General features: G+C 45.5%; 1 protein-coding gene across 1 annotated transcript in view; it reads left to right on the top strand.

The window, feature by feature from the left end:
* Window positions 1–12,992, top strand: part of LOC121561155 (sodium-dependent phosphate transport protein 2B-like) — a 101,273-nt gene that overhangs the window by 68,709 nt on the left and 19,572 nt on the right. Inside the window, exon 2 of the mRNA XM_045214309.1 lies at window positions 12,392–12,470. Coding sequence (XP_045070244.1) covers window positions 12,395–12,470 — 76 coding nt within the window. The 5' untranslated portion in view covers window positions 12,392–12,394. The remainder of the gene's footprint in view (window positions 1–12,391; window positions 12,471–12,992) is intronic.

Below are 12,992 nucleotides of genomic sequence, written 5' to 3'. Positions count from 1 at the left end.
TATAACAGTTAATACTCTCTATGACAACAACAACAATACTACTATAACAGTTAATACTCTCTATGATAACAACAACAATACTACTATAACAGTTAATAATCTCTATGATAACAACAACAATACTACCATAACCCTCAGTTAATACTCTATATGATAACAACAACAATACTACTATAACAGTTACTACTCTCTATGACAACAACAACAATACTACTATAACAATTAATACTCTCTATGATAACAACAACAATACTGCTATAACCCTCAGTTAATACTCTCTATGACGACAACAACAATACTACTATAACAGTTAATACTCTCTATGACAACAACAACAATACTACTATAACAGTTAATACTCCTATGATAACAACAACAATACTACCATAACCCTCAGTTAATACTCTATATGATAACAACAACAATACTACTATAACAGTTAATACTCTCTATGACAACAACAACAATACTACTACAACAGTTAATACTCTCTATGACAACAACAACAATACTACTATAACAGTTAATACTCTATATGATAACAACAACAATACTAACATAACCCTCAGTTAATACTCTATATGATAACAACAACAATACTACTATAACAGTTACTACTCTCTATGACAACAACAACAATACTACTATAACAGTTAATACTCTCTATGATAACAACAATACTACCATAACCCTCAGTTCATACTCTATATGATAACAACAACAATACTACTATAACAGTTAATACTCTATATGATAACAACAACAATACTACTATAACAGTTAATACTCTCTATGACAACAACAACAACACTACTATAACAGTTAATACTCTCTATGACAACAACAACAATACTACTATAACAGTTAATACTCTCTATGATAACAACAACAATACTACCATAACCCTCAGTTAATACTCTATATGATAACAACAACAATACTACTATAACAGTTAATACTCTCTATGACAACAACAACAATACTACTATAACAGTTAATACTCTCTATGATAACAACAACAATACTACTATAACAGTTAATACTCTATATGATAACAACAACAATACTGCTATAACAGTTAATACTCTCTATGACAACAACAATACTACCATAACCCTCAGTTAATACTCTATATGATAACAACAACAATACTACTATAACAGTTAATACTCTCTATGACAACAACAACAATACTACTATACTAGTTAATACTCTCTATGATAACAACAACAATACTGATATAACCCTCAGTTAATACCTCTATGATAACAACAACAATACTACTATAACAGTTAATACTCTATGACAACAACAACAATACTACTATACTAGTTAATCACTCTATGATAACAACAACAATACTGCTATAACCCCTCAGTTAATACTCTCTATGATGACAACAACAATAATACTATACTAGTTAATACTCTCCTCTATGATAACAACAACAATACTACCATAACCTCAGTTAATACTCTATATGATAACAACAACAATACTACTATAATAGTTAATACTCTCTCAATGACAACAACAACAATACTACTATAACAGTTAATACTCTCTATGATGACAACAACAATACTACCATATCCATCAGTTAATACTCTCTATGACAACAACAACAATACTGCTATAACAGTTAATACTCTATATGATAACAACAACAATACTACTATAACAGTTAATACCTTCTATGACAACAACAACAATACTACTATAACAGTTAATACTCTCTATGATGACAACAACAATACTACTATAACAGTTAATACTCTATATGATAACAACAACAATACTACTATAACAGTTAATACTCTATGACAACAACAACAATACTGCTATAACAGTTAATACTCTATATGATGACAACAACAATACTACTATAACAGTTAATACTCTCTATGATGACAACAACAATACTACTATAACAGTTAATACTCTCTATGACAACAACAACAATACTACTATAACAGTTAATACTCTCTATGATGACAACAACAATACTACTATAACCCTCAGTTAATACTCTCTATGACAACAACAACAATACTGCTATAACAGTTAATACTCTCTATGACAACAACAACAATACTACCATAACCCTCAGTTAATACTATCTATGATAACAACAACAATACTACCATAACCCTCAGTTAATACTCTCTATGATAACAACAACAATACTACTATAACAGCTAATACTCTCTATGATAACAACAACAATACTACTATAACCCCCAGTTAATACTCTCTATGATAACAACAACTCCTACTATAACAGAATAAAGATGATAATCATGATAATGTAATCAAGGATCAAGGTTATAGGAGAGAGACATGATGTGTGTAAACGCGTGTGTGTGTGTGCGTGTGTGTGTGTGTGTGTGTGTGAACGCGCGTGTGTGTGTGAACGTGTGTGCGTGTGTGTGTGAACGCATGTGTGTGTGTGTGTGTGTGTGTGTGTGTGTGTGTGTGTGTGTGTGTGTGTGTGTGTGTGTGTGTGTGTGTGTGTGTGTGTGTGTGTGTGTGTGTGTGTTGGCAGCTGGTGTGGATCTGGTAGTTATTGCAGAGAGAGGACAGACAGCCAGACGCTCCCTTAACAGGATTCCACAACTTTATCAATAGGTTTGATTGGAAAGTGAAGAGTACTTGGGCTGATTTACAGTTTTTCTCGATTGCTAAGACAAATTTCTTGAAAGCTGCTCTCCTTTTCTCTTAACTGTGAACACAAAACCCAATTTTCAAGCTACATTCACAAAACCTCAGACTCTTCTTGCAAAACCAAACTTTCACCTCAAAACAGTTCAATCTGTGCTCAAAACTGAACTATGTTGTCAAATCGTGCCCGAGATCAATCAAAATAAAAACACTACTGAACAGTCACTAAACACTCACATGAGAAATAGAAAACACAATGCTCAGGACATGAAGCTGGAGAAATACATGTTTATTGTTCACTGTAGGCTAAATGCATGTTGCAAAACAAAAAAACCTGTGCATTTAGCACGTGTACAAAAAAAAAGAAAAGAAATCTTGTGCATTTACATGTAGCACTTGTAAAAACAAACAGAAATCTTATCGTTTGCCACTTGTGTACAGTAAGCCCATGTAAAAATAAAGTACAAAAATATACAAATAAGTGCATTACTCAGCCACAGCATCATGTCTCCGTACTGGTTCCAGGCCACAGGACTTCATCCACATCACAGGCCACATTTTGTCTGGCCAGGCAACGGGGGAAAAAACCCTGGCATGCCGTATCCAGGCTTGGCATGCCTCCACACCTATGTCACCACAGGCAAGTCCCATGGCTTGCAGGAGATTTACCCTGGTGTAAGGTTGGCGTTCATATACCTTCCACCGCCATGAGGAGAAGAATTCCTCAATGGGGTTTAGGGAAAGGGGAGTACGGTGGAAGGCAAAGATTGATAAAACCTTGGTTCATATTGTACCACTCTCTAACCTGGAGGGCTCTGTGAAAACTCACATTGTCCCAAACAACAACATAGATGGGATGCTCATCCTGCTGCCCTAACAAAGCATCTCGCATGTGATTGAGGAAAATGAGGAGCTGGTGAGTGTTGTAGGGCCCCAGGTTGGGCATGATGGTGGACAACCCCATGATTGCTGATGGCAGCACATAATGTGACATTACCACCACGCTGCCCAGGAACACCAACAATGGCCCGATGGCCAATCACATTACGGCCTCTCCTTCTCCTTTTGGTGAGATTAAACCCAGCTTCATCCATGTAGATGTATTGATGGGGTCTTTCCATTGCATCCAGTTGAAAAACCCTCTGTAGAAATATATATAGTTTTGTAAGTGATACGGAAAAAGTGATTTAGGCCACTACAGTAAATCACTACTTAGAGTAATCAACATTGAATGTGTCTGGATATATGCCAACCTGTACATACTGGAATCTTTGCTCTTTGACTCTGTCTGAGTTGCGATCAAAGGGCACTCTGTATAGCTGTTTCATGCGCAGTCTGTTGCGCTTGAGGACACGATCAACAGTAGAGAGGCTGACACTGTTGATACCCTCAAAATTTACAGTTTTTTTGATTGCTTAAGCACGATTTTCAAAACAGGGCCCGTGTTTTCAAACACTACACACAATTAGCACAACCACACACCCAATTAGCAAAACACTACAGATCCTTTGCAAAATTAAACACTCTTGTAAAAACTATACACTTCTTTTTAAAAACCACACTTTGTTACCATATGAAACACACACGTTTCACATTACTATACTCTGTTTGCACGAGTTACACTCTGCTGTGATAAACCTAAAACACTTTTAGCACTTCTACTTCCCTATGATTTGTCACGAGTTACAAAGCCAGAACCCAGAAGCAGACCAGGACAAGGTAAGTTGAAACGAAGGTGAGTGTTTATTTACAAATTCAAGAGTGATGCTGAATAATCCAGGGAACAGAGCGGGCGGCGTTGATTAGTTGTTGGGGGTGCAGTGGTTGATCCATCATGGCTCGGCAGCCGCCGACCACCAGGCAGAGGTTGGATGAAGGTCCCGGATGAGTGACTGCAGATGGAACAAAACGGAGGTAAGTAAACAACAAACCAACAAGGTGCAAAACAACAAAACTAACGCTAGACGCTCTAAGACTGATACTCTGGTAAACCTACTGTTCATGGCTAACGATCCGGCAGGGAATGGATGTTAGCCAGAGCCTAAGAAGGGTGATGATCAGGACCAGGTGTGCAGATTGCTGATGGGATGCAGGTGCGGAAATCAAGAGAGCTCCCCGAGCGTTCCAGAACCCTCGGGAAACTGGAGATCACGAGCAGAAAAACTAGTCCACAGACAGGACCCGACTCAGACTGCCGGGATCGTTACAGTACCCCCTCCCGACAACGCCACCGGGCGGACTCCCGGAGCGCCAGGATGGAGGCGGTAGAAGTCACGGATGAGGTCAGCATCTAGGATCTGTCGCCGCGGAATCCAACTCCTCTCTTCAGGACCATACCCCTCCCAGTCCACGAGATACTGGAAACCCCGGCCCCGCCGTCTGGAATCCATGATGCGCCGCACCGTGTAGGCAGGACCGCCTCCGATCATCCGAGGAGGAGGAGGAGGAGGCGGAGGAGGCAACAGAGGACTGAGGAAAACAGGCTTGAGGCAGGAGACATGAAAGGTGGGATGGACTCTGAGCGTCCTCGGGAGTTTGAGTCGAACTGCCACCGGATTGATCACCTTCTCCACCACAAACGGACCAATGAACTTCGGTAACAACTTCCCTAGACTCAGTCCGTAAAGGAAGATCCCGTGTGGCCAACCAGACCCTATCTCCGATGGTGTAGGTGGGAGCGGGGATCCGGCGACGATTCGCCTGGAGCTGATACCGGTCCGAAACTCTAAGGAGTGCCCTTCTGGCCCGATGCCAGGTCCGGTGGCAACCGACGAATATGGGCCTGAACAGAAGGCACTGAGAGCTCCTTCTCCTGAGAAGGGAACAAGGGAGGTTGGTAGCCATACAGGCACTGGAAGGGAGACATCCCAGTGGCAGATGTAGGGAGAGTATTGTGGGCATACTCAACCCAAGGCAACTGAGAGACCCAGGAGGTGGGGTTGGAAGAGGCCAGGCAGCGTAGCGTGGATTCCATCTTCTGGTTGGCTCTCTCCGCCTGACCATTAGATTGGGGTGAAACCCAGATGTGAGACTGACTGTAGCTCCAATGGCCAAACAGAAGGACTTCCAGACAGCAGAGGTAAACTGAGGGCCACGGTCGGAAACGATATCACTGGGCAACCCATGGACCCTGAAAACCTCCCTAACCAGGATCTCGGACGTCTCCGAGGCAGAGGGAAGCTTGGCAATTGGCACAAAGTGGGCGAACTTGCTGAATCTGTCCACGATAGTCAGAACGACCCGTGTTCCCCTCAGAAGCGGGCAACCCAGTGACAAAGTCCAGGGCCAGATGCGACCATGGTCGCCGGGGAATAGGAAGGGGGTGAAGTAGTCCAGAGCTGGGCCGATTGGTACTCTTATTCTGCGCACACACTGGACAGGCAGCAACATAACCCCCGAGTATCCTCGGCCATGGCAGGCCACCAAAACGTCTGCGAAGAAACGCCATCGTCCGAGCCACGCCAGGGTGACAAGCCATCTTGCTGGCGTGGGACCATTTGAGGACCGCAGGACGAACCGACTCAGGCACAAACAACCGACCGGGTGGACCGTTACCGGGACCGGGCTGCGTCCGAAGAGCCGCCATCACCTCCTCCTCAATCTTCCACCTAACAGCTCCCACGACGCAGTTCCGGGGGAGAATTGTCTCGGTCTTGGACCCACTCTCCTCCGTCTTGGAGAACATCCGAGACAAGGCGTCCGCCTTGCCGTTCTTAGATCCAGGTCGGAACGTCAGGGAAAAAATTGAATCGTCCGAAAAACAACGACCACCTGGCCTGACGGGAGTTGAGACGTCTAGCCGATTGCACGTAAGCAAGGTTCTTGTGGTCAGTCCAGACAATAAACGGCTGCTCCGCCCCCTCCAACCAGTGGCGCCACTCCTCCAAGGCAAGTTTCACCGCGAGAAGCTCCCGGTTACCCACATCGTAATTCCTCTCCGCAGGCGAAAGGCGACGAGAGTAGTAGGCGCAGGGATGGAGTTTACTGTCCGTGGAGCATCGCTGCGACAGGATGGCGCCAACTCCCCACATCAGACGCGCTCCACTTCAACGACGAACTGACGGGCCGTGTCCGGTTGAGAGAGAATCGGTGCGTTGGTGAATCGCCTCTTCAAATCCAGAAACGCTCGATCCGCCTCCGGATTCCACTTGAAGCTCCTGATACTGGAAGTCAAGGCCGTCAACGGAGCGGCCACACGGCTGTAATCCCCGGATGAATCTGCGGTAGAAATTCGCAAACCCCAAAAATCTCTGGAGCTGCAATCTCGTACCGGGCTGGGCCCATTCCAGAACCCGCTCTAACCTTCTCCTGGTCCATCCTAATCTCTCCCCTGGAGATGATGTACCCGAGAAAGGATGTCGTGTGGCGTGAAACTGCACTTCTCGGCCTTCACGAACAGGCGATTCTCCAACAATCGCTGCAGAACCTGCCGGACATGCTGGACGTGGTCGGAAGGTTCCTTCGAGAAGATCAGAATGTCATCCAGGTAAACAAACACAAAGAGACCGATCATATCTCTCAGGACGTCGTTCACCATACTCTGGAATACCGCTGGAGCATTGGTCAGTCCAAACGGCATCACCTGATACTCGAGTGACCCATCGGTGTATTGAAACCCGTCAACCACTCGTCTCCCTCTCTGATCCGGACCATGTGATCGCATTGCGTAGGTCTAGCTTGGTGAACACCGTAGCACCCTGTAAGGAGTCGAAGGCAGAACTCATCAAGGGCAGGGGATACTTGTTCTTGATCGTGATGTCATTCAAACCCCGATAATCAATACACGGTCGAAGAGAGCCATCCTTCTTACCCACAAAGAAGAATCCTGCCCCCAGGGGGTGATGACGAGGGACGAACGAGACCAGCAGCTAGGGACTCCTTGATGTAGGTCTCCAAAGCCTCACGTTCAGGGCGGGAGATACTGTATAACCTTCCCTTGGGGTAGACAGCTCCAGGGAACAGGTTGATGGCACAATCATATGGTCGGTGGGGAGGGAGTGACAGAGCCTTCTGCTTACTGAACACTTCCCCAAATCGTGATATGTCTCGGGAACCAGGGACAAATCTGGGGGTTTAGCCTCAATCACCTGACTGGGAACCGAATGGGGACAGGCAGTCTTGAGACAGTTAGCATGACAATCAAGGCTCCAACTGTTACCTTGCCCGTCACCCAATCGAACGTGGGATTGTGTTCCTTCAGCCAGGGGTATCCAAGGACCAGAGGAACATGGGAAGACGGCAGAATGAAGAATGAAATCATCTCCGAATGATTCCCGACAACAGCATCTTAACCGGTTCAGTCCTCATTCGTGATACGTGCCAGACTACTGCCGTTCAGAGTGGTCGCTTCAATGGCTTCCGGCAATTGCTCCTTGAAAGCCCCAGCTGTTCCACCAACTCGGCATCAAGAAAGCTTCCATCGGCACCTGAATCGAGCAAAAGCGTTAATCGCTAAGCTCTGATTCCTGTTCACAAGGGTAGCCGGGAAACGGGGTCTGACAGAGGTACTGAGAGGTTGAAACTGGCTCGCTAAAAGTCCTCCCAACTTTAGCGAGCCGGGCAGTTTGACGACCGCCGGGAACAAGTGGAGATGTAATGTCCCGAGCTACCACAGTAGAGGCAGCAGTTGGTCTTACGTCTATGTTGACGCTCCTCCTTGGTTAACCCGTGCCGCCCCACTTGCATGGGTTCAGAATCGGGAGAGAGGACCTCTCCACTAATCCTTTGTGGTGGAGAATGATCGACGTGTTCTGGTCCACCACCCGACCCGACTGGGAACTGAGAAGCTGATCGATTGGACGGACCCCATTGCTTCTCCCTCCTTCGCTCTCGGACTCGATTATCCACCCGAATAGACAAGGCTACCAAGCTGTCCAGGTCACTAGGCTCCGGATAGGAGATCAACTCATCCTTGAGCTGCTCCGACAGACCCTGGTAAAAGGCCGCTTGCAGAGACTCCTCATTCCACCCACTCTCCACAGCCAACGTCTTGAACTTCGATCACGAAGTCGGCCACGCTGCGAGTTCCTTGGCGAAGCGAAAACAGGCGCCTAGCTGCGTCCCTCCCTCGGACGGAATGGTCGAAGAGCTTCCTCAGCTCGGCCGTGAACCCCTGGTATGAAGCCATGCAGGGATCCTGTCGTTCCCAAACGGCTGAAGCCCACTCCAGCGCTCGACCACGCAGCAACTCAATCACAAAGGCTATCCTAGCCTTGTCTGTGGCATAAGAGTAGGGCTGTAGATCGAACACTAATCCACACTGCATAAGGAAGGAACGGCATCTTCCCAGCTCCCCCTCATATTTATCCGGCGCCGGAACCTTGGGCTCACGGAAGGACACAGCTCCAGAAGCGGCAGGCGAGATGGGTGAAACCGGTAGTGGATCCTCCACCGGAAACTTGCGTTGGTTCTGGACCTCCGTCAGACCGGTAGAAAGGTTCCGAACTGACAACGCGATCTCCTGTAGTACCGTGCTATGATGGCCCAACATCTTCTCCTGATGGGTAATGGCATGGCGAACAGAGTCCAGGTCCGCTGGGTTCATTACTGGCCGGATCGTTCTGTCACGAGTTGCAAAGCCAGAACCCAGAAGCAGACCAGGACAAGGTAAGTTGAAACGAAGGTGAGTGTTTATTTACAAATTCAAGAGTGATGCTGAATAATCCAGGGAACAGAGCGGGCGGCGTTGATTAGTTGTTGGGGGTGCAGTGGTTGATCCCATCATGGCTCGGCAGCCGCCGACCACCAGGCAGAGGTTGGATGAAGGTCCCGGATGAGTGACTGCAGATGGAACAAAACGGAGGTAAGTAAACAACAAACCAACAAGGTGCAAAACAACAAAACTAACGCTAGACGCTCTAAGACTGATACTCTGGTAAACCTACTGTTCATGGCTAACGATCCGGCAGGGGAATGGATGTTAGGCCAGAGCCTAAGAAGGGTGATGATCAGGACCAGGTGTGCAGATTGCTGATGGGATGCAGGTGCGGAAATCAAGAGAGCTCCCGGAGCGTTCCAGAACCCTCGGGAAACTGGAGATCACGAGCAGAAAAACTAGTCCACAGACAGGACCCGACTCAGACTGCCGGGATCGTTACATGATTAGAGTAGGCTACTATCAACAAAGTACAAATATAATGTAAATTCACCAAACACTACACAAGACCAATGTTGCAGACTGAAGAAACTCATTTATTTCTCAACACGCCCAAAATGTTGACATGGAGATTCATAATACTGTAACCAAACGTCACTTTACGTATTGTAAGTTCAAAAAAAAATAAAAAAATAACTAGACATTGTCTCTTCGCCTAGCTGGATCTGGCCAGAGAATTTCATCAACATCGCTGGCAATGTTGTCATTAGCAAGACACCTTGGAAAGAAACGTCTTGAATGACGAATCCATCCTTGCATTGCTGCTACCTCCATCTGGTCACAGGCCTCCTCCATGGCTTGGATGAGGGGTACCTCAGCCTGGAGACGGAGATCATATACCTTCCACCGCCATGCCGAGAAAAACTCTTCTATAGGGTTGAGGAATGGAGAGTATGGTGGAAGATATAGGACGGTGAAATGTGGATGTTGCTGAAACCAGTTCTGAACCAGAGCAGAGCGGTGGAAAGACACATTGTCCCAGACAACAATGTATTGCATATGATCGATTTGATTTGCTGCTGTTATGTTGTGCAATTGGTCCAAGAATGTAAGTATGAGTGCTGTGTTGTAAGGGCCCATATGGGCATGGCGGTGGAGGACCCCATTCTGTGTAATGGCTGCACAGAGTGTTATATTACCCCCACGTTGCCCTGGGACATTGACTATAGCCCTGTGTGCCAGTGTTGATGTTGAGACCTGATGGATATCGTTGAAAATGGCGTGATTATTGACAATGTTAGCTTGGAGCTGCTTGAGTGTTATAGCATTGTTGGCCAAAACCATGTTTACTATCTCCCTCTCTTGCTGTTCTGTGAACATAGGAGGCCTTCCCCTTGTCAGTCCCTGACCCTCAATCCTATGTAGAAAAAAAAACAGTATACAATAGTACAGTAATTTCACAGGAAAAGGTAACAGAAGTGCTGATAGTGCATAGAATATAGTACTGTAAGCAGTTACTGAAACCGTGCAGATGTTTTTGATATGATGATATTTTTACAATACCTATTTTCCAGTCGAAATGTTCTCATCACACTTGCCACTGTATATCGGCTTAGATTTGGCTGTACTCGCAGTCCAGCCTCCCTCAGCGTCAGGCCGTGGTTGACAATGTGGTCAACCAGTGTTGCGCGGATCTCATTTGTCAGATTCGGTCCTCTTTGAGCACCTTCTTGTCTTCCTCTTCCTCTTCCTCTTCCTCCCCTTCCTCCTCCTCCTCGTCCTCCTCCTCCTCCTCCTCCTCGTCCTCCTCCTCCTCCTCCTCGTTCTCCCTCGTCCTCCTCCTCGTTCTCCTCGTTCTCCTCCTCGTTCTCCTCGTTCTCCTCCTCGTTCTCCTCGTTCTCCTCCTCGTCCTCCTCGTTCTCCTTGTCCTCCTCGTCCTCCTCGTTCTCCTCGTCCTCCTCGTCCTCCTCGTTCTCCTCGTCCTCCTCCTCCTCCTCCTCCTCGTCTTACTCTTTCTCTGACTCTTTCCATTGTGCTTGAAGACCGATGAACTCACCTGCTGCTTTTTATAGTGCTTATACACCTGATTGGTGTGTCTACAATTAAGCAAACGAGTGTTTGCACACCTGATGACTGTGTTGAACCAATTGGTTGGACGGTGTGGTAATTTGACAGTCAGTGCTTTGGTATTGCAAGGACGTGACTTCATGATAGATTTTTGTGTGTAATGTATGTTAAGTGTGTTTAGTGTTTTGCAAATCACTGTGTGTAGAGTTTTGCAACAAGTGTAAGGTTGACAATGTGCTTATAGTTGTGCAAATATGGGCTGATGTTTTGCTTCTTGAGTGTAAGGTTTTGCTAATAGTGTACTACTTTTAATTTTAGTGTGTAAGCAATCCAAAAAAACTGTAAATGGTCCTCAATGATCTTCTGCTGAATTTCACTCAGTTTAATGGCATTGTTCTCACGGACCATATCAACAATTAGGGTCTCTTGGTGTGGGGAGAACATACCTGTCCTCCCACCCCCATGTGGCAGTCTTTCAATTCTACAAAAAGAGAACATGGAGTTACAAAAAATATACATGGAATACTAGGCCTACAAACAGTTAGACCAACCCTCCATTACAATACTACAGTACATTGGTACAGTGATGTACTGAAACATATATTTACTTACAGTATACTGTGGTACAGTATATAGTATGTCATACAGTAATTGCTGTCAACATTTACATACTGTAAAGTTTTATTTGATATATTGTCTAGTTGTATTACATATATTGAGGAAGAGAGAGAAAGAGAGAGAGCGAGAGAGCGAGAGAGAGAAAGAGAGAGAGAGAAAGAGAGAGAGAGAGAGGGAGGGGGAAGAGAGAGACAGAAAGAGAGACAGAGAGACAGAGAGAGAAAGGAGAGAGAGAGAGAGAGAGAGAGAGAGAGAGAGAGAGAGAGAGAGAGAGAGAGAGAGAGAAAGAGAAAGAGAGAGAGGAAGAGAGAGACAGAAAGAGAGAGAGACAGAGAGAGAGAGAGAGAGAGAGAGAGAGAGAGAGAGAGAGAGAGAGAGAGAGAGAGAGAGAGAGAGAGAGAGAGAGAGAGAGAGAGAGAGAGATAACTATCTGATGTCTCTCCTCCACAGACAATGGCTTCTCGACCTGAACTGGAAGACCAGAAATCCACAGGATCCACAGAGAAGCACAAAGATGATCAACTCAGTGGTAAGTTATAAATCATAATTTTGTGTGTGTGTGTGTGCGTGCGGGCGGGAGTGCCTGCCTGCCTGCGTGTGTGTGTCTGTGTGTGAATATATAAGTTTACCTGCAGTTTTAATGTATTTCTTGCATGTAAACCAGTGCTTCATTTGAAAATCGGGAGGTGCCAAAAACAAAAAGTAATCGTGAGAGGTGGGTGACCTCGGGGAGCTCTGAGGTACCGACCAATCACCTTTATAATAAAGCATTGCATGCATATCATCCCATGTACATAGTGGTCTGGACTAGAGCAGTAAAGCAAAGGCGCTTGCATACATTTTTTCGTAGCCTAGGGTCCCGGAAAGACGTGGCCTTTTATATAAACGCATTTCATTGCAATTCTGTGTCATTTTACATGACCGGAGACTTTCGCAGAATCTTTTTTAATACCACACAAATTATTGAAAATGTCAGGCTACTTTGACACTGAAAAACTGAGAATCTGTCTGATTATCAATAAAAACAACCTCGTCTTGAATCCATCAATAG

Source organism: Coregonus clupeaformis, unplaced genomic scaffold, assembly GCF_020615455.1.
Source record: "Coregonus clupeaformis isolate EN_2021a unplaced genomic scaffold, ASM2061545v1 scaf0233, whole genome shotgun sequence".
Taxonomy (NCBI): domain Eukaryota; kingdom Metazoa; phylum Chordata; class Actinopteri; order Salmoniformes; family Salmonidae; genus Coregonus; species Coregonus clupeaformis.
Note: the sequence above shows the minus strand (reverse complement) of the source record. Positions and strands in the feature narration are given on the sequence as shown.